Raw genomic sequence first — 19,055 nt, 5'->3', positions numbered from 1 at the left:
TTTTAAAAAAATGTCTGCTGGGTGGATTTCCATAAATCCACCCAAGTGTCAGCAAAGGAGAGTTTGATAGCTCAGTCTGGTGTGTTCTTTGAGTGATTTGCAATTGCAAGCACTGGGGTCTGGGGGCAGGGGGACGGGTTGTGGCAGATTGATGCAATTATATGGAGTCTGGGAGGGGAGAAGGAGGAATTCCTGAGTTAAACTCAAGCACAAGCAAAATGTGTGTCTTCAAAGGTTGGTCACCATAGCAACACAGCTGACATATGCAGATGTTTGGATATGCAGATGTCTGGAAGCTTAACAATGGAGACTGCAGGTTGGGGTTAAATTCTGTTGCTTTGACTTGACACTTTTGCAGTCATCCGGCCAGGGGCGTAACAAGGCTGGAGTGGGCCCAGAGACAAAATTTTAAAATGGGCCCCTCGCTGATACACACACACACACACACACACACACTTCACAATATATAGTTATGTGACTTGCCTCTGGGGGGCCCCTTGAGGCGTGGGGGGCCCCAGGCAGCCACCTCCCCTTGCCTAATAGTAGTTACACCCCTGCATCCGGCTGTCAAACTAAAAAAAAAAGTAATACTGAAGGAAGGCATCTCGTGCCTCCTCCTGGGATGTGATTGGTTGGAGGGGAAAAATTGAAACAAACAGTGGGAACGCACATAGGAGGAAGATCGCAGGAAGTGCAGGAGGAGCCCACAGCTATGTAATTTAATCCCTGAAGTAAGCATCTTGCAAATCTGCTGCGAAGCAGATTCGCTCTTCAGATACCCTGAGGCATAAAGCCATGTGTGAAAAACCTCCAGGTGAACCCAAATTCTATTAACGAGGGGAGTTGCAGAGGATCTGTAGAGATCTGGAACTTCCTTGAGCTTTCTGTCAGTACTAATTAACCTGCATTAATGTGTGAACAATCATTAATTGCAGTAGTCAGAATTTCTAACTAGGTGAATTCCACACAGCCTGACAAGAATACATTAGCAACAATCACATATAAACATGTAGGATGAAAGTAGCACAGACATTAAAAAGATATTGCTGGCAAACAGAAAATTAGATGCACTTCGGTGCTTTTCAAACTAGCTGCTCGACAGCAGCAATATGTCTCAATTCAGGCAAGTCGCTTGAAGTGTAAACAGCAGGGGGAGCAGTCTCGTGGAAACTAACAACCTGAAAAAATCAGCAACTTTTCCACGCCGCATATATGATGTCCTAGCTCTGTATCGCAGCGATTAAATTCAAAACAAGTCATAGGAAATGTGAAGGCACCTTGTTGTCCACGTAGGGACTGCGATGTCACAACACAGGAAGTGTGGAAGCACACTTCTGAGATATGACATGATCCCATTGCAGGGTCTAATTTGGAAAACACCTTCTAATACATTTGTAGAGCACTAAAGAAGGTCTTTCTTTCCGAAAAGAAATTAACAAATCCTAGCAACTTATTAATGCTTCAGTCCTAAGATACTTCTCCACAGTGGCCTGGAAACAGGCCAGGGTCTGTCTTAAACTGCTGATGAGTTAAATTGCTTTGCTTTCTACCAAAATAAAACCACAGGGCTCTGTGGTTGCCAGGAGTCGACACTGACTCGATGGCACATTTTACCATTCCCCCCCCACACACACACACTTTTTGAATTAACTAGATAATTCAAGGTGTCTCACCTCCTGCATAACAAAGCCTACCATGTAGCTTTTCACATGGGGCTTTTGAAGCCGTTTAACTCTTATCTCCTCCAGAATGGAGGGGGTGCGTTCACATATTGGCTAGATTTACCCCAAGGTCCCTGTGAGTTATCGGTGAGCAGTTCACACACAATTTGGGTTTTTCACTGCATGTTAGAATGTCACTCGATTTATATCCAGGGTATTTGTGCAGGGGTTTTTGGACAACTTTGAGTGTGTGGTATAGCCCCCCCCCCATGAACTCAAGGTAAATCCTGCTGTGTGTAGAAGTCCCAGGCAAAAGGGCAAAGAGTCCAGTAAACAGTATCTTAAAGACTAACAAATTTATTGTGGCATAAGCTTTTGTTGAATAGTGCCACTTCTCACTTTTTCAGATGCATTCAGTGTTCTCAGTCTGCAAGGTAGGAGAAAAATGTAAACAGTGGGGTCAAAGGGCCATGAAAAGGAAGAGGTGCAGTCTGCCACATTTTAATGCTAAGCTCAAATGATGCATACACAATGAGCAGCATAGTGACTGTTCACCACAGCAGTAACAGGAGGTGACAACTCAATTTTCCTAGCTTTGCTATGCTAATTTAATACTTGTCCTGGGAAAGAGAAGTCATTGGCTCTGTTGAGGCCAGAATGAATAGAATCAAATTTACTGAAAAACTGTAGATCTGCAACGTCACACTGGAGAGTCTCCCTTTGAAAAACAGTGATTTTCAGATCAGCAGCATTGTGTCCTGGGAGCCTGAAATGTTTTCCTACTCGTTTATCAGTACTGCCATTTTTAAATGTCACATTTGTGTCCATTTATAATCTTGCTCAGAGCCTGGCCTGTTTGTCCTATGTAGGCAGGAGAAGGGCATTGTTGACTGGTAGTGGCATTTATCACGTTGGGAGATGAGCAGGTGAATGGTATGGCTGGAAGGTCCTGTACTGCTTAGTTGAAGGTTCCAACTAATTAGTCAACTAATTAGTTGAAGGTTCCAGCTAATGTTGGAAGGTCCTGTACTACTGCTGCCTGGATGGATACGAGGGCTAATTTGGCATCTTGGTTTGCTGCAGGGTCTGATTGCTCAGACCTTACTTCTCTGTAAGGTGGCCTATCATTGCTGTGCATGTTAGCTTAGGTGTCTTTAAGCAAGGTCTACTATCCAAGACGTATGAAAGGGACATGTCATTGTCTAGGATAGACTTTAGGTCATTGATGATATGTTGGAGAGGTTCTAGCTGCAAGCTGTAGGTAACAAGAAGTCACTTACTCTTCTGGGTCCATACCATCATGGATTATTCCTGGATACCAATCTGGCCTTGTCAGTTTTATTTTCTTCTTTGTTGGGTGGGTGTTGTAGGTTTAGGAATGCCTTATGTAAATTGTTAAGGTGAGTCCCTGCCTGAGGAGCTGGAAGAGACATGGTTATAGAGAGGACTCTGCTATAGAGAATGGTGTATGTGTGTGGTGTGTGTGTGTGTGTGAGGCAGGATTCAATTCAGAGCCTGTCTCAGTGTTTCAAGGGCTCCCCAGTGTGAATCAGCATTTCAGGGAGCAGCCTGATTCAACATGATTGAAAGCTGTTTTGGTTTGGAGCTGAGGCTTGCATCCCCCCCACCCCCAATCTCTTTTGCTATACTTACTTTACTGGGTTGGAGGAGAGGTAGGTTTAGCAGCTGTGATGTATGGCTGATCTTTCAAAAGTTCTAGAAGAGGTCTTTCTCCCCACCGCCCAAACCCTGCAGACCCCAGAAAGGCTAGGAGTTCCGTGGGAAATGTGTATTTTCAATCACCTTTGAAAAGAATAATTTCCCAAGAAACTCTGCACCTTGCTTTCTCAGGATTGCAATGAAAGTTCTGCAGAAGGAGGAAAATAAAAAGGAAAGACCTCTTCCAGGACTGAAAGAGGGGGCCATATGTCACAGCTGCTGGTCCCTCATTGCCAGGAGTATCTCACCTCTCCATGAGCCCAGTAAGAAGAGTATGTGGGGAAAGGAGGGAGACGCTTTGGAGGCCAAACCAGTTCTGAATCAGTTTGACAGATCCAACTTCAATTTAGCCTCAGTTTGACCCAATGCCTCCACAGGGTCAGCAAGGTGGGGGTGAAAACTCACCAGCAGAGGCGTAACTAGGGAAAACGGCGCCCGGGGCAAGCATTGAAATGGCGCCCCCCGCGCCCCCAACATACTACATTATACTTAGGTTTTTCCTCACAAGCACCCGCCGCCGCCACCAAGCCAGGCCACTGACTGGCCGCCAGGCACCAGCAAAGCAATGGGGGGGGCACGGGCGGCGCGGAAGGGACCGCTCATGGGGGAGGGGGCGCCGACGTGCTCCCTTGACTGCTGCAGCGCTGCTGCACTGAGCAGGAAACATTTGTATTAACAAAAAAATTTTAAAAAAATTAAAAAAGATTTTTGTCATGGCGGCGCCCCCCATGTGACCAAAAAAGATGGCACCCGGGGCACGTGCCCCCTCTGCCCCCCCTATAGTTACGCCTCTGCTCACCAGGCAAGAGCACTGCTGGGCTGGTCAGTGCTCAGGCTTGGTTGAGGGTAGGGGTCTGCTGAGGCCGGATCCCAAGGACATCCAGTACTGAGGCTGTTCAAGCAGAAAGTAGGTACACTAGAGAGTACTTCTGCTGTGGGGAACATGGTATTAGAAAAAGGGAGCTGGAGAACACAGCTAGCAGAATGGTTGCAAAAGCAGCCATCTTGAGATTCTGGAAGGTTTTTAAGGGGTTCCAGCTGATTGCTGGTCTTTGGGTCATTAGGTACTGCAGCTGGAGCTGGTCCTAAGGTTCCTCCTGAGTAGACCTCTTGGCCTTGAGGAGGAGATTTCCCAGCAAATGCTGTCATGCTGCCAGGCGAGTGCTTCTCCACTGTTCCTGCAGGTTGACACTGTTGGAAATGGAGTTCCAGTGCATCAACCTTTTGCACCAACTATCCTAATGATCACTAGGGGCATTGGGAGTAGAGGTAGCTAGTGAGGGTCTCCTTACCTGTCCCTGCTTTCCTCTGCTCTATGACTCCTGCCTTGACTCCTCAGGTACTTCCTGTAGTGAGTCGGTCCTCTTCCTTTCCTCCTAGGGAGAAGGTGGAAACTTCTCTCTCCCTCCCTACGTGTTCATTATGTAGCTGATAGACAGAATAGGTCTTTCCTATCCCAAATGTATTTTACTAATACACCTGTTTAGTTTAGACTCTTCAGTGATCTCCATGTGTGTTACTGAAATAGCTGCAACTACTAAACTCTGCACTCTGTAACTGGAGTGGTAGCTTCCTTGGTGCTTTGCTAAATAATCACAAACCCCAACAGGCTGTGCCTCAACAGCAATGGCACTCTCAGGGGGCTTGGCAGCTCCTCTCCTTTGGGGTCTGGAGAAGGTCTGCCTGGGAGTCTGGAGAAGGTGGAAAACCCCAGGGAGTAGATGGTTGCGGATCCTTGGTGTCATTGCTTAGGGTGATCCCATATGGGGCTCTACCAGTCCTCCTCATCAGGGGCTGTGCTGGGGTCTTCCTCAGGGGTCCTGTCAGAATCATCCTCAGCCTGAGGTTCTTCCTGGGCCACATTTGGGGAGTTGTTCCTGGGGTTCTTCCTGGGCCCTAGGGAGCCTTGGAGCTTCCCTGCTCCAAATCTCTCCAGGGGCCATGTCATGGTCCTTTCCTGAGGATTCCCCTTGGGCCATGCTGGGGCCCTCCTCCTCTGAGGGACCCACAGAGGTTGAGCCAGGGCGGATCCTGACACCCAAAGTGGGTGGCCGATTGGTTCGGGCTAAATTGTGCCAAATCGGGACAATTTGATTCAGAACTATTTCAGCCTACAAAGCGTCACACAGCCCTAATAGATAATGGGTCATGTATGGTGTAGTTTGGTTGGAAGATGGAAACATGTAGTGATCACCCAGTTTCTAGTTTTTGTAAATTGTGGATGATGCAAGTCATTTAATGGTACTAGAGAAAGACATGCTGTTCTGGTAGCTCCAGGTCTTAACACCCACATCAATTTCGTAGGATGAATACAACTGAAGGAAGCCCATGTGAGTGCGCTGCTGAGGGAATCAGTCATGTGACCTACCACTGGGGGAGGCCCCAAGGCAGTGGGCCCCCAGACAACTGTCTCCCCTTGCCCTATTATTTATTATTTATTTATTCGATTTCTATACCGCCTTTCCAAAAATGGCTCAGGGCGGTTTACACAGAGAAATAACAAACAAAAAGATGGAACCCTGTCCCTGAAGGGCTCACAATCTAAAAAGAAACATAAGCTAGACACCAGCAACAGTCACTGGAAGTACTGTGTTGGGGGTGGATAGGGCCAGTTACTCTCCCCCTGCTAAATAAAGAGAATCACCACGGTAAAAGGTGCCTCTTTGCCCAGTTAGCAGGGGATTATAGTTACGCCCCTGCTAGGCAGTGTACAAAATTTAAAGTAATATTTAAAAGTCAACACACATTTAAAAAACACAAGGCACCATAAAAACAATAATATAAAACAGTTATTAAAATAAATAATAATCCACTCTTGCCTGTGGATATGCAGAACAGAGTCCTTTGGCAACAGGAGTTGAAGACACCAGACAGTGTCAGAGGCTACAGCTGCCAAGCACTGAGAGCTGGTGTTTTGCAGGAGCCGAAAGAATGATATACAAAACAGGAAGTCCCTGGTTCCAATCTCACTTCATGGCTTTGAGCAAACCATTCACTTAGCCTTAGACCCTCATCTGCAATATGTGGATGGTAATACCTTACAAGGTTGTTATGTAAGGATTACAAGACAATACATTGACAGAGCTTCGAACACTTAGAAGTACTACACAAACGTTTTGTATCATCATCAATCATCATCATATCTTATGGTCTACTCTATTTGTCTTCTTCAGAACACTTCCTAAATGTGAGTGTGAGCAACCAGGGCCGCTCTGACTCCCTCTTCCTAACTTGGGACAAACTCTTGGGAGAAGTCCAGGGCTTCTCACTGGCCCTTTATGACTTGGAGACAGACACTCTACTGCAGGATGGATCGGCTGGCCAAAATGCCACCAGCTTCAGCTTCCAAGGCTTGCTTCCTGGAACACGATACAGCACCAAAGTCACTGCATTACTGGGCTGTGCAAGGAACTCCACGAAGAGGATCACTGGGCAAACAGGTAAGTGGAAGAGAGCTACAGTTGATTTGCATTTAGTTCCTTTGTATTTGGATAAAGAGTGGTTACAGTCTGTTTGTTTGTTTATTACATTTTTATATTGCCTTTTGTCCCTAAACCCCAAGGCAGTTTACAAATATAAATATCAAATATAAATATCAAAACAATCACAATACCAATTAGTCACTCTTCTCCTTGACAGTGATGCTCCTAAGGGGACCAGATGGAAAAAAGCGCTTTCCTTGGGCCCCTGGTCGTTGCTGCCACTCTCCCTCAATGTATCTCCTCCAGAGAACCCATAGTGGACACCAAGGAGTAGCAACCCTTCCCAGAAGTGGTGATAACAGCTAACTGTCCCATCATGGCCAGCTTCCCACCCCTGCTGTCAAGCTCCACTGCAATCACTCTCGTCCTCAGCAGCAGTGCTCCTAAGGAGGGCAGATGGAAGAAGTGTCTGCCCCAGAAGTGGCCATTGAAGGCTGCCATATTTGTTGCAGTTGTTACTCCCTGAGGCATGACTAAATTCCCTGATACCTCAGTCTCCCTCTGTCTCTTTCCCTCACTCCATCTCTCTCCCCGCTCTGCTTCTCCCTTTCTGTCTCTTCCCCTCTCTTTTCCCACTGCAGCAGCAGCAATGCTCTTGCAGGGGTTAGACTGCTGGGGATTAGACCCATTCATGGCAGTTGTATGGAATGCAGCATTCTCCTGCCATCCCTTCTGCATGCACATGTAGGGGGCCTTGAGCATTTGGAGCATGCATCTTTTAGTTCAAATTACAGCCCCATCACACATTGGAAAGACTGTAGCAGAACATTGCACATTAAACATATTTTGGAACATAGGAACATAGGAAGCTGTCTTATACCGAGTCAGAACATTGGTCCATATAGCTCAGTATTGTCTACACAGACTGGCAGTGGCTTGTCCAAGGTTGCAGGCAGGAACCTCTCTCAGCCCTATCTTGGAGATGCCAGGGAGGGAACATGGAACCTATATGCTCTTCCCAGAGTGGCTCCATCCCCTAAGGGGAATATCTTACAGTGCTTACACATGTAGTCTCCCATTCATATGGAACCAGGGTGGACCCTGCTTAGCTAAAGGGACGTCATGCTTGCTACCACAAGACCAGCTCTCCTCTTGACCAGGAAGTGCGGGGGCCAGGGCACAGGTCTGGGGTTCAGGTAAATAATATATAGTATTATTTCAAGTACCCTTAGCTCAAGTACCCTTATTCACTGGTGTCTCTGGTTTTTGAATCCACATCTTCTTGTAGTTCCTTCACCTGTGAGGGATGTGATCCTGAACAGTCATGGCAGCTTCTCAGTGTTGCTGGCCTCCTGGAGTGAAGCCCCAGGTGCGAAGGATGGGTACCAGCTGATTCTCTACCACATAGACTCAAAGGCAGTTGTCAGGAATGTGACCGTCTCAAAAGATGCCACCACATTCCGCTTTGAGAGGCTTCTGGCGGGCAGTGAATATGCCCTGCGCATCACCACACTGGCTGGATATTTCATGGCAAGCACCAGTGCACGTCAGTGGACAGGTATGTGAAGTTAGTGCTTTGACTGTGAGTGACCAGAGAATAAAACAGGACCAGCATCACCTCACTACCCTGAGAGGGCCACCATTGATCCTGAGGTAAACTCATTTCTGCAGAGATGGAGGTGTCTGCTATATGGATCAGCTATATGGATGGGCCTCTAGTATCTCATTGTACCCACATGTCTAAGGAATAATGAGGTGATAGTACACAAGGACTAAACAGATAAATGGGAGGTTAAGTTAATGCACAGCATCTTCAGAACTCATCAGACAGGCCTGTAAATATCCACTCACGTGGTTGTCTCTGGGAAGTGAGAATCATTTCCAGGCATCCAGGCAAGAAAATGTTTCTAACCTGGAAGAGAATTGATTCTTTTCTATTCTGTTCTCTCAGACCATCAAGCTTTTAAAAAAAGCTCCTCCCTGTCCTGCCCATCACACACCCACATTTCCACCTCTTTTGACGGCTTTCAATGTAGAGAGTTATACTGGCAGTGCAGATATGTCAGCATAGCATTCAACTGCCACAGTGGAACAGTTATCTCAGCATACAGTAGTGGAGAGTGCAGAGGCATAGCTTGAGTTCTGCCAGCTTATGACACTTAAACTGTTTTGTTTTGTTTTTTAAATCATAACTACAGGATTGCAGCCTGAATTGATTAATCAGATTCATCTACTAAAACCACTTTAATCAGTTTAAAAGGCATCTCTCATTAATGGGGCAACACATTTTTTAAAAACGTTAGTAATTTTTTAATATGAGAACTAATTAAGACTGCAGGAATGACTCTTGGAAGTCATTCATTTCTCATCCTCACACAGGAGCAAATGTTTCTTCTTTGTCCAGAGGCGCTCTTACCCCTGGACTTTGGGGCTGAAATCCAGGGCCTCCACACCCCTGGGGGCCCCCAAATACTCTTTAGTCTGCCTGGGTGGTGTGGTTTGTGCCCTCAAGAACCTACCTGTTAAAAAATTATGCTTAACTTGCAGCGGTTGGGGTGGGAGGCTCTAAAGGCCTTTAGGTCCAGGCTCCAAAATTACCTAGGTGCACCTCTGCCTTTGTCATCTGTGGCTACCCCCTCTGTGAATATTCCTGGAAGATTTAGAACATGATGCTAGGGACGATAGGAGAGCAATCACAACTACCAGATTCTCCCCATGGTTTGGCAGGCTGAAAATCAACCATTGGAGAGCTTGCTACCTCGGAGCTTTCTAGATTACACCCTACAACAGTGTCACTACATGTCCATTAAGTGTGTTTCCATACTGCCTGTGTTTTGACATCGCAGTCCCTACGCTGTCAGCAAGATGCTGTTCACATTTCCTATGCCTTCTTTTGGGTTTTATTTTTGCATTACAGTACTACAATGTTGTAAAAAAAAAATAGCTGTATTTTCCCATTGTAGGAGGTTCGTGCAAGCTAGAAAAGACTGCTCCCCTTCCTGGTTGTTTTGCACAACACCCTTTATTTACGGTTTCAAGATGATCCTGCCAAGTCAAAGTAAACTACCGCTGAACAGCGTGTAATCTGGAAAGCACCCTGATTAAAATAGTTGTTTAAAACTAGTTGTTTTTCACACAACGCATGATCCACTTTTGGAACTCTCTGCCACAGGACGTGGTGACAGCCAACAACCTGGATGGCTTTAAGAGGGGTTTGGATAACTTCATGGAGGAGAGGTCCATCAATGGCTACTAGTCGGAGGGCTGTGGGCCACCTCCAGTCTCAAAAGGCAGGATGGCTCTGAGAACCAGTTGCAGGGGAGTAATGGCAGGAGAGAGGGCACACCCTCAATTCCTGCCTGTGGCTTCCAGCAGCATCTGGTGGGCCACTGTGAGAAACAGGATGCTGGACTAGATGGGCCTTGGGCCTGATCCAGCAGGGCTGTTCTTATGTTCTTAACTGTGCCACGTTTTCACAGCTCTAAGATTTCAAACTATGCCGATGGCAATGATTGATGGCGGATATTGCCAAATCCCTTTGGAGCAAAAGTTTTGTATATGTGGCCAGCTTTATATTGAAGGTTTGCCCCGTTACCTTCTCCACTGCCCTCTATCTCTACCAGTGTAAGATAAATATCTTAATAATAAAGTGATTCTAGGGTTTTCCAATGTGTAGCCTCATTTGCTTTAGCAGTTCAAAATATATGGGCTAATTACCTAAAATATGTAGTTATTGAATGTAAAGGGGACTTTCTTTCTCTCGGGTGGGTTGCTGTTTATATTTGCACGTGCCTGAGTGTGGGTGGCTGTACCTGTTTTGTACAATGGCCTTTGGCTGTATACAATGAATAAACTCTGACTCTGACTGTTTGATGATACCTGTTGAGACATACAGGTAGTTCTCATTCTCCACGAGGGTTCTGTTCCCATCAGTTTCCATGGATAATGGAACTATGGATAATGAGACCTTATATCAATGGCAATTGTGGGGTTAGGTTCCTGGACGACAAAAAAAGCAATAAAAAGGCAGAAATTGGAGAAATAACCTGCCATGCCATGCTCTACAGGTGTCCAGCTCAGTGTTTCATCTAACAGGGATTCCCAGATGTTGCTGACAATCACATAATCCCCAAGCAAAAGCCCTTGCAGCTGGGGATTCTGGGAGTTGTAGTCAACAACATCTGGGAATCCCTGTTAGAGGGAACAGTTCTCCAGCTGTCCAGAAACGTCCCCGAAAACCCCCAATTCCACCATTTCCCCTTCTTCAGTGGCATTATTATAAAGGATGTCATCCACTTGACAGCATAGGTGCTACCTGGGGAAATACAAGGATTCCTTTAAAGTAATGCCACTGAAGAAGGCCCACTATAGGCCAAAACACATATGGCTGTAGTAGATAAGGAAGGATATTCCCTATATGCGACTTGCGGTTGGTCAACTCCTCATAAGATACGAAATGTACATTCTTACTTTATTCAAGGACAACTGGATTCCTCTTTAATTCACATTGGATATTCAGATACTCAGAAAGTCAACATATGGAGGACTGATCTGCAAACTGTGACATTTCTTGTACATGTGGACAAATGTGTTGGTACCCCTCCACAAAAATTAAGAACCCACAGTCGTCTCTGAAATAACTTGAAACTGACAAATGTAATTGGCACGCATCATTGTTTATTCCGCATTTAACAAAAATCAGACTTTGCTTTAGAGTTTTGATGCAACAGAATCCTCTCTAATAAAACGCTTGGTGTCCGTCCGTGGACGGACACCAAGCGTGCGTTCGTGCCTCACCTGTTCTGGGCATGCGCTCTGCGCATGCCCAGAACAGAGCAAGGCAGGCATGACAGGCAGGACCCAGCGGCCATCTTGGGCGGCCAGAAACGGCCGCCCCGAAGAAGCCGGGACTGCGGAGGAGGGGACACTGGCCGAGGCGCGGCCAAGGCGCAGCGGAGCCATGGCCGCGGCCTGGCCGCGCCGCCGAAGCCGGGCGGGGGGAGGAGGCGGCGGGGGAAGCCGGCCAAGGTGGTGGCAGAGCCGCTGCCGAGGCTTGGTGCTGCCGCCGCAGCTGGGCGGCTGGGAGTCCTTGGGGCCCTTGCCCGGCCGGGGAGACCGGCCGGGAACGTGAGGCGGGGGCAGCCCGGACCGGACCGGCAGTGGCGCCCCCAGAGTCCGCCCGGCTGCCGCCGCCACCCGCTCTCCCGCCCTCCCAGCTGCCCAAATTCTCCTTCCCTGCTCCCCCCCCAAATGATTAAGGGCCAAAATGGCCCAGGAGAATGCCTCCGCGGCCGCCGCCAACCGCCCTCCCAGCTGCGCGAGACCTCCTTACCCGAAGCAGCCCGCGACAGTCAGGCAAACTAAAAGCAGTTTTTGCGAAGAAGAGAGGAGCTCCCGAACAGAGCTCCTCTCTGTGCTAAGCCTCTTCCCGAACTGGTGCTTTGGGTGCAAAGGATGCCTATTGCGTCCTTTGCGTCCATAGCAGCAGTTTGGGCATTGGCTTAGCACAGAGAGGAGCTCTGTTCGGGAGCTCCTCTCTTCTTCGCAAAAACTGCTTTTAGTTCACCCGACTGTCGCGGGCTGCTTCGGGTAAGGAGGTCTCGGGCAGCTGGAAGGGCGGGGGGGGGCAAAGGCCAGAGGGAGTGGGGCAGGGGGGGGAAACTCTCCCCTACTAGCGCCCGTTATTACAACGGGCCTGAAAACACTAGTATTTCAAATAATAACACAAATGAAAATGGACAACATGGACAAAAATGATGGGACCCGTAACCTAATATTTTGTTGCACAACCTTTAGAGGCAATCACTACAAACAAGCGATTCCTGTAGCTCTCAATGAGACTTCTACACCTGTCAACAGGTAGTTTGGCCCACTCTTCCAGAGCAAACTGCTCCAACTGTGTCAGGTTTGAAGGGTGCCTTCTCCAGACTGCATGTTTCAGTTCTTTCCATAGATGTTCAATAGGATTAAAATCAGGGCTCATAGAAGGCCACTTCAGAATAGTCCAATTTTTTTTCTTAGCCATTCTTGGGTGCTTTTAGCTGTGTGTTTTGGGTCATTATCCTGTTGGAGGATCCAGGACCTGCGACTGAGACAGAGGTTTCTGACACTGGGCGGTACGCTTTGCTCCAGAATGTCTTGATAGTCTTGAGATTTCATTGTTCCCTGCACAGACTAAAGGCACCCCATGCCAGACGCAGCAAAGCAGCCCCAAAACATAACCGAGCCTCCTCCATGTTTCACAGTAGGTATGGTGTTCTTTTCTTTGAAAGCTTCATTTTTTCATCTGTGGACATAGAGCTGATGTGACTTGCCAGAAAGCTCCAGTTTTGTCTCATCTGTCCAAAGGACATTCTCCCAGAAGCATTGTGGCTTGTCAATATGCATTTTAGCAAATTCTAGTCTGGCTTTTTTATGACAAAACTGGAGCTTTTTGGGTCCACTCGCATACTTGGTTGAACCCACCCAAGACCTCTTTAGCTTTTCAGTCCCTTCAACTTTCCCCATTGGTCTCCCAACAGCTCCCATTGGTCCCAAGACATTGACGTTCCAGGGTGGTAACTCCGTTTCCAGTCTGATTGCCTCTTGGGCCAACACAGGTGGAGCAGAATGGCTGCGTTTCACTCTCCACAACCTCCACACCCCAGCTGAGAGCACCACAGTGTCAGTCAGGAGCAGTCTGTCCAACTACACTTTCCAGCACCTGCAACCGGGTACCCCCTATCATTTGGAGGTTACAGCCACAGCTGGGCCTTACCAGATTGAGGGACCCAGCGCCACTGCTTATACAAGTGAGTATGGAGGCAGGATACTGCTCATGGCACTTGGTAGGCAGACAGGACTTAACATGAAATAAGATGTTACTGAGAGTCTATGAAATGGGATTAAGCTAGCATTACAGGAGCAGATAGTTCCTGTCTTGAGATACCAAGAAGTCTTGTCTGACTCATTTGGATATGGATGACATAGGGCCAGACTAGATGTGATGGTAACGCCCTTACATCGTGTGTGTGTGTGTGTGTGTGTGTGTGTGTGTGTGTGTGTGTGTGTGTGTGTAAATAGCAATCATGGGGGGGTGATATAAATTTTGATGCAGCATGGAAGAGAGAGATGATTCTCTCATTCCTGTGCTGCAGTCCTCAGACTGGCCCCCTCCATCCCATAATGGCTGCTATTTGACCTAGGAGGATAGCACTCACTATTTGACCTAGGAGGATAGCACTCTTTGGCATTATATTTGCCAAAGGCAAATAGCAGTTGGGGATGGGGTGGTTTACAATCCAGATTAGGACCATAGCTGGGGAGGAAGAGTTAATCATCCCTCTCCTCATGCCATGTCCCAGTCTAAATTTGTGGTCTCCTCTGCTGCTGTTTGCAGACATTCAAGGGGCATGCAAGGACAAACAATATGATTCAAGTCACATCTGGTTTGGCCCAAATATGCACATGATGAATTTGTATAAGGAAGCTCTTTGTGTGATGAGGAAGCTATCTTTGTAAGATAGACAAATGGTATATTCTGATGCCTTATTGTACTCCTATATTTCCCTAGTGTAAAATAATTTCTGTAATTATCTTTCTGTATAGCTAAACCAGAGATATTTTGTTTTATGTAATAAGGCTGTGAATTTGAGAAAGCCAGGTAGATTTGCTTTCTTTCATTAAAATTATCTTCAATCAACTGGTACATATGTTCCTCCTTTGCCAGTCTTTCTCACAGATAAGTTTTAAAAACCGCTTGAAGGCCCTTCTCTTCTGAGAAGTGTTTTAAACCTGGTTTTCCAGTTTTAACCAATTTTAGCCTTTTGTTGCTGCTTTAAATTTTTGTTGCTGTTCATTTTAGTTGCTTTGTTTTTTAATTGTATTTTATTGTTGCTTTTATTGGAAGCCACCCCAAATAGCAGTGTGCTGGAGGGGCAGGGTAGAAATATTTTAAATAAATATTTCAGAAAGTCTCTTCAGATCCCATGAACCAGATATTACAAGGTGTTGCTGCAGTTAATAGAGTTCATTAGGATAATTCAAGCTAATTGTAAATTTAGCCTTTTGCCCTTTCCTAACCTGTATTATGCAAAGCAACTAATTTCACTTCCTTTCTTTGAAGTATAAGTTTGCCTCACATCAAATATATTTGTAATAAGACAGATTCTGCATCTTTTGTGTTTGTTTTTGTGAATGGACAAATATTCTCTTATTAATCTGAGCAATCAGTTGCAGAGCAGATGTTTGCAGAGTATTTAACTTTAATTGTATGCTTAGCTGTACTCTTCTGTACATGAAGTATGGAAGACATGGGCCCTGTCCCCAGGCTTCAAATCTATAATGTTTCTGGGCAGTTCATTCATTGAGAATGATGACCCACCCTTTCATCTTTCTAGATCCCCTGAAGCCAACCAATGTGAGCTTGATCAACTATGACAGAAATAACACTTTGAAGGCAGCATGGCACTCACCAGCTGGAGGAAGAGAATCCTATCAGGTGATTCTGCAGTCAGGAGAGAGTGGCACACCTGTCAGAAATATGTCAGTGGGAAGGAACGGCACACATGTCATCTTCCGCAGCTTAAGACCTGGGAATCACTACATTGCCTGGGTGACAGCTATTGCTGGGCCACATACAGCATCCACAAAGAGCACTTCGGCCTGGACATGTAAGCATGGGCTCAGCGCTTAGATTCTGGAAGGAGGGAGTTGCTACTGTAGACACTCTTGGATATATGTTTGAGGATGGAAGCAATTGAATGACTAGCTAGAAGAGCATGTTGCATGGGGCAGCCTATGTTAGTGCTATCAGATGATAGCACATATCATCTTTGGCATTTCAGCGCCTAAGATAGTTGTGTTGGTTGTTCTAGCTTGGGGGCCAAGGACAGCATGGAAAGATGGTGACTCATTTGACTCACATGAAGTCTTTGGAGAGAGACTTCCAGGGAACAGATCTCCATCTTGTAGTTTCAGTGAAGCTTTGGAAAAAAAACAAACCTTCTGTATTTGAGTATGATGCTGAGAAAGATGGAGTTTACCCCTTAGTTTCAAAAATGAACCTGTACAAGGACGTATTCTGCTACTTATGCATACATCCCATCCTGGATGCTAAGGGGAGAAATTCCACCACAAGTTTTGTGGGAGAGATACATTTTGTCAATGTCTTCCATTCTGCACCCCAAAGAAGTGCTCCCTACTTGGAATAAAGTGCTCCCTACTTGGGATCTTTTATGGGAAGTCCTGTCCATAATTCTGCGACTCTTTTTCTTCCTTTTCAGATCCCACAGCTCCAACAGGTGGGAGGTTGCTGAGCCAGGGGAATGCGCACACACTTCAGGCTTACTGGAAAGAAGTGGCTGGGACTGGCTATGTGACTGCACTGTACACCGTGGAGCCCCTCATGCTGGTACAAAACAATTCAGTGCCTAAGGGCAAGTCCAGCCTGGCTTATGAGGGGCTGAGACCAGGCACTCACTATGCCTGGGAGATCTGCGCTGTTGCTGGGCCTCACATCTCCCTGCCCCTCCGCCTCAGCAACTGGACATGTGAGTGCCAGGAGAAGCACAATGTATTGTCATGTATGGTTTATAGAGTGCTAGTGAGTGCCCAGGGAAATAGAGGTGGCTAGGCAGTTACTACCACACCTGGAAAGCCTTGAATTAGTGCAGGGTTTTTCAAATGTGGCCAGAGTGGTAGCCAGCCACTATGATGTACAAAGCCATTTGGGACTCTGCCTTGCTGCCTTGGACACAACTAGGATACATCTACATAGAGGCTGGAGATAAATATGATCAGTTTGAGAGCCACGGTCTTTGAATTGTTTCCTTCAAAGCAGCTCCTTCAGAATTTTTTGAGGAAATTCTGGGCAGCTGTCTAGAGCAGTAATTTTGCTTCAGTCAACAGAAGATGTTTCCCCTTCCTTAATGTACATCCTATGCAGGATTAGCAGTGGACAATAAATGAAAGGCATTCTAATACCACAGGGAAGGGCCAAAGCAAAAGCGAGGAATCGAAGCACAATAGGAACAGGCAAGAATTCTGACTAAAATGAGTTGTGAAATTATGGGTGAATGAGAAAGACCAGTGTACTGTTAGGTTCCAAGGACTATGAATGGGCAGCAACTGTAGTGGAAAAGCAGAACTGACTATTTTGCCTATACCACAACAAGGCCTAAATGCCCTGATCTCTTCCTTTCAGATCCTTTGCCTCCAGAGCATTTGAGACTCAGCAATGAAGGTAACAGCACAAGGTCACTGTATGCTTCTTGGCAGAATCCCTCTGGGGGCAGAGGCCACTATGTAGGAACACTTTTGGAAACTAAATCACAAATGGTGATCAAAAACATGACAATTGCAAAGGACTGGACAAATGTCAGCTTTGAACGGCTGGTCCCAGGACGTCAGTACACCCTGCAGATGGTGGTAGCTGCTGGACCATACCAATCTATTGTTCGAAGAGCCAGTGATTGGACATGTGAGTATGCCACTCTAAGGAGAAATAGTAGGGTGTTTCCAGGCAAGTTCTGTCTCTGATTTGCATTTGGTGATTCTCCCTCTATACACACAAATAAAAAAGAGTTGCTATCAGAGGGAGGCATGCCATGCAAAAAGCAGTGGGTGCTGTGAGTGCATCAAAGTCCAGGTTGTGAAGATGAGTGAAGGGAGGAAGAGAGGAATGGTAGGAAAAGAAGACCAGGAAATAATAAATGGGATATTACAAGGGACAAGCAAAGTCTTTGCTGCTGAAGAAGAACAAAATTTCACACAAATTCAAAATTCAGCAAAGATTTCAGAATTTGCATTTGATTTTGGAATTTCAAACATTTTTATTTTACTTTTAAGATCATACATTTTAATTATTGTTTGTTGGAATTCTTGAATGGAAATTTAGTGGCAGCTTTCTTATATTTTGCAGGGGAAGATTCAGCCCAGTATAGCATCCCTGTCTGTTGCTGGTGGTTCCTATGTGGGTTTGGTTTTTTTTGTCTAAAGATTGTGAGCCCTTTCGAGACAGGGAACTGTTTTCGCATGCCTTTTTCTTTGTAATCTGCTTTGAGATCTTTTTTTGTTGAAAAGCGGTATATAAATAGTGAACCACCATGGCTTCTGCAAGGGCAAGTCTTGCCTCACTAATTTTTTGGAGTTCTTTGAGAGTGTCAACATCAATGTGGATAAAGGTGAACCGGTTGACATTAGGGATGTGCACGAACCGGCACTCGGCTGGTTCGGCAGCAGGGGGGATTACCTTTAAGGAGCAGGGAGGGTGCTCATTCCCCTGCCACGTTTCCCTTGCCGGCGCTGTCTGCAAAACTGCTGGTGCGGGGTGGCAGCATACCTCCTCACCACCCTGGTCAGCGTCGGACCAGAAGTGACCGATGTGCGTGCACGTGCGTGACGCTGACCGGGGCAGCAAGGTGGTATGCTGTTGCCCTGTGCCAGCAGTTTTACAGATAGTGCCAGCAGGGGTAAAGCGGCAGGAGGGGGGATGAGCACCCTCCCTGCTACTTAAAGGTAAACACACACACCCTTGCCACTGAACCGGCCTGAACTCCAGACCTCTGGACCAGTTCGTACATATCCTTAGTTGACATAGTATACTTGGACTTCCAAAAAGCTTTTGACAAAGTTCCCCACCAAAGGCTCTTGAGTTAACTTAGCAGTCATGGGATAAGGGGACAGGTTCATGTGTGGATTAGTAACTGGCTGAAGGACAGAGAGTAGGAATAAATGGACTGTTTTCACAATGGGGGAAAGTAAGAAGTGGGGTCCCACAGGGATCTGTACTGGGCCCAGTGCTCTTTAACATTTATAAATGTTCTAGAAGTTGGGGTAATCAGCGAAGTGGCTAATTTTGTAGATGACACTAAACTATTTAGGATAGTGAAATCCAAAGCAGATTATTCATTTTGTCATTCTATGACAGGGTGTTTGGGCAGAGCAGAGCATCCAAAGACCTTTCTAGATATCAATAAGTTGTGGGGTGTTTGGATCTTTCACACAAGTTCCAAACGCAAGCTTACTCCCAGTACACACACTGCAGCAAACTTCCACATGACTTCCTAGTGCAATCTTATCTTCTGGGTACACACTGAGCAGGGACCTTGCACAATCTTCTCAGAGCCACCCGCCAGCCGGCTCTTGCATTCCAAGAAGAACCCACCCTTTTTCATTGCTACTTTTGTTCAAGCTGGGGAAAAACGTGGGTTCTTCTTGGAATACAAGAGCTGGCTGGAAGATGGCCAGGGGCGCACCTAGGTAATTTTGGCAC

General features: G+C 46.5%; 1 protein-coding gene across 6 annotated transcripts in view; it reads left to right on the top strand.

The window, feature by feature from the left end:
* The window catches only part of LOC128324506 (receptor-type tyrosine-protein phosphatase V-like), a 108,860-nt gene that overhangs the window by 31,342 nt on the left and 58,463 nt on the right, over positions 1-19,055 (top strand). For 4 of the 6 annotated variants that reach the window (XM_053249163.1, XM_053249165.1, XM_053249164.1 and 1 more), the window contains 6 exons: positions 6,554-6,820; positions 8,091-8,360; positions 13,324-13,593; positions 15,181-15,453; positions 16,066-16,332; positions 16,986-17,261. In XM_053249163.1, coding sequence (XP_053105138.1) covers positions 6,554-6,820; positions 8,091-8,360; positions 13,324-13,593; positions 15,181-15,453; positions 16,066-16,332; positions 16,986-17,261 — 1,623 coding nt within the window. Of the gene's footprint in view, positions 1-6,553; positions 6,821-8,090; positions 8,361-13,323; positions 13,594-15,180; positions 15,454-16,065; positions 16,333-16,985; positions 17,262-19,055 lie in introns of those variants that run through there. The other 2 variants (XM_053249167.1, XM_053249168.1) reach the window with 2 other exon arrangements.

The sequence above is a fragment of the Hemicordylus capensis genome, chromosome 4, assembly GCF_027244095.1.
Source record: "Hemicordylus capensis ecotype Gifberg chromosome 4, rHemCap1.1.pri, whole genome shotgun sequence".
In the NCBI taxonomy this organism is placed as follows: Eukaryota; Metazoa; Chordata; class Lepidosauria; order Squamata; family Cordylidae; genus Hemicordylus; species Hemicordylus capensis.
The sequence above is the reverse complement of the archived record's forward strand: the minus strand, read 5'-3'. Positions and strand labels throughout refer to the sequence as shown.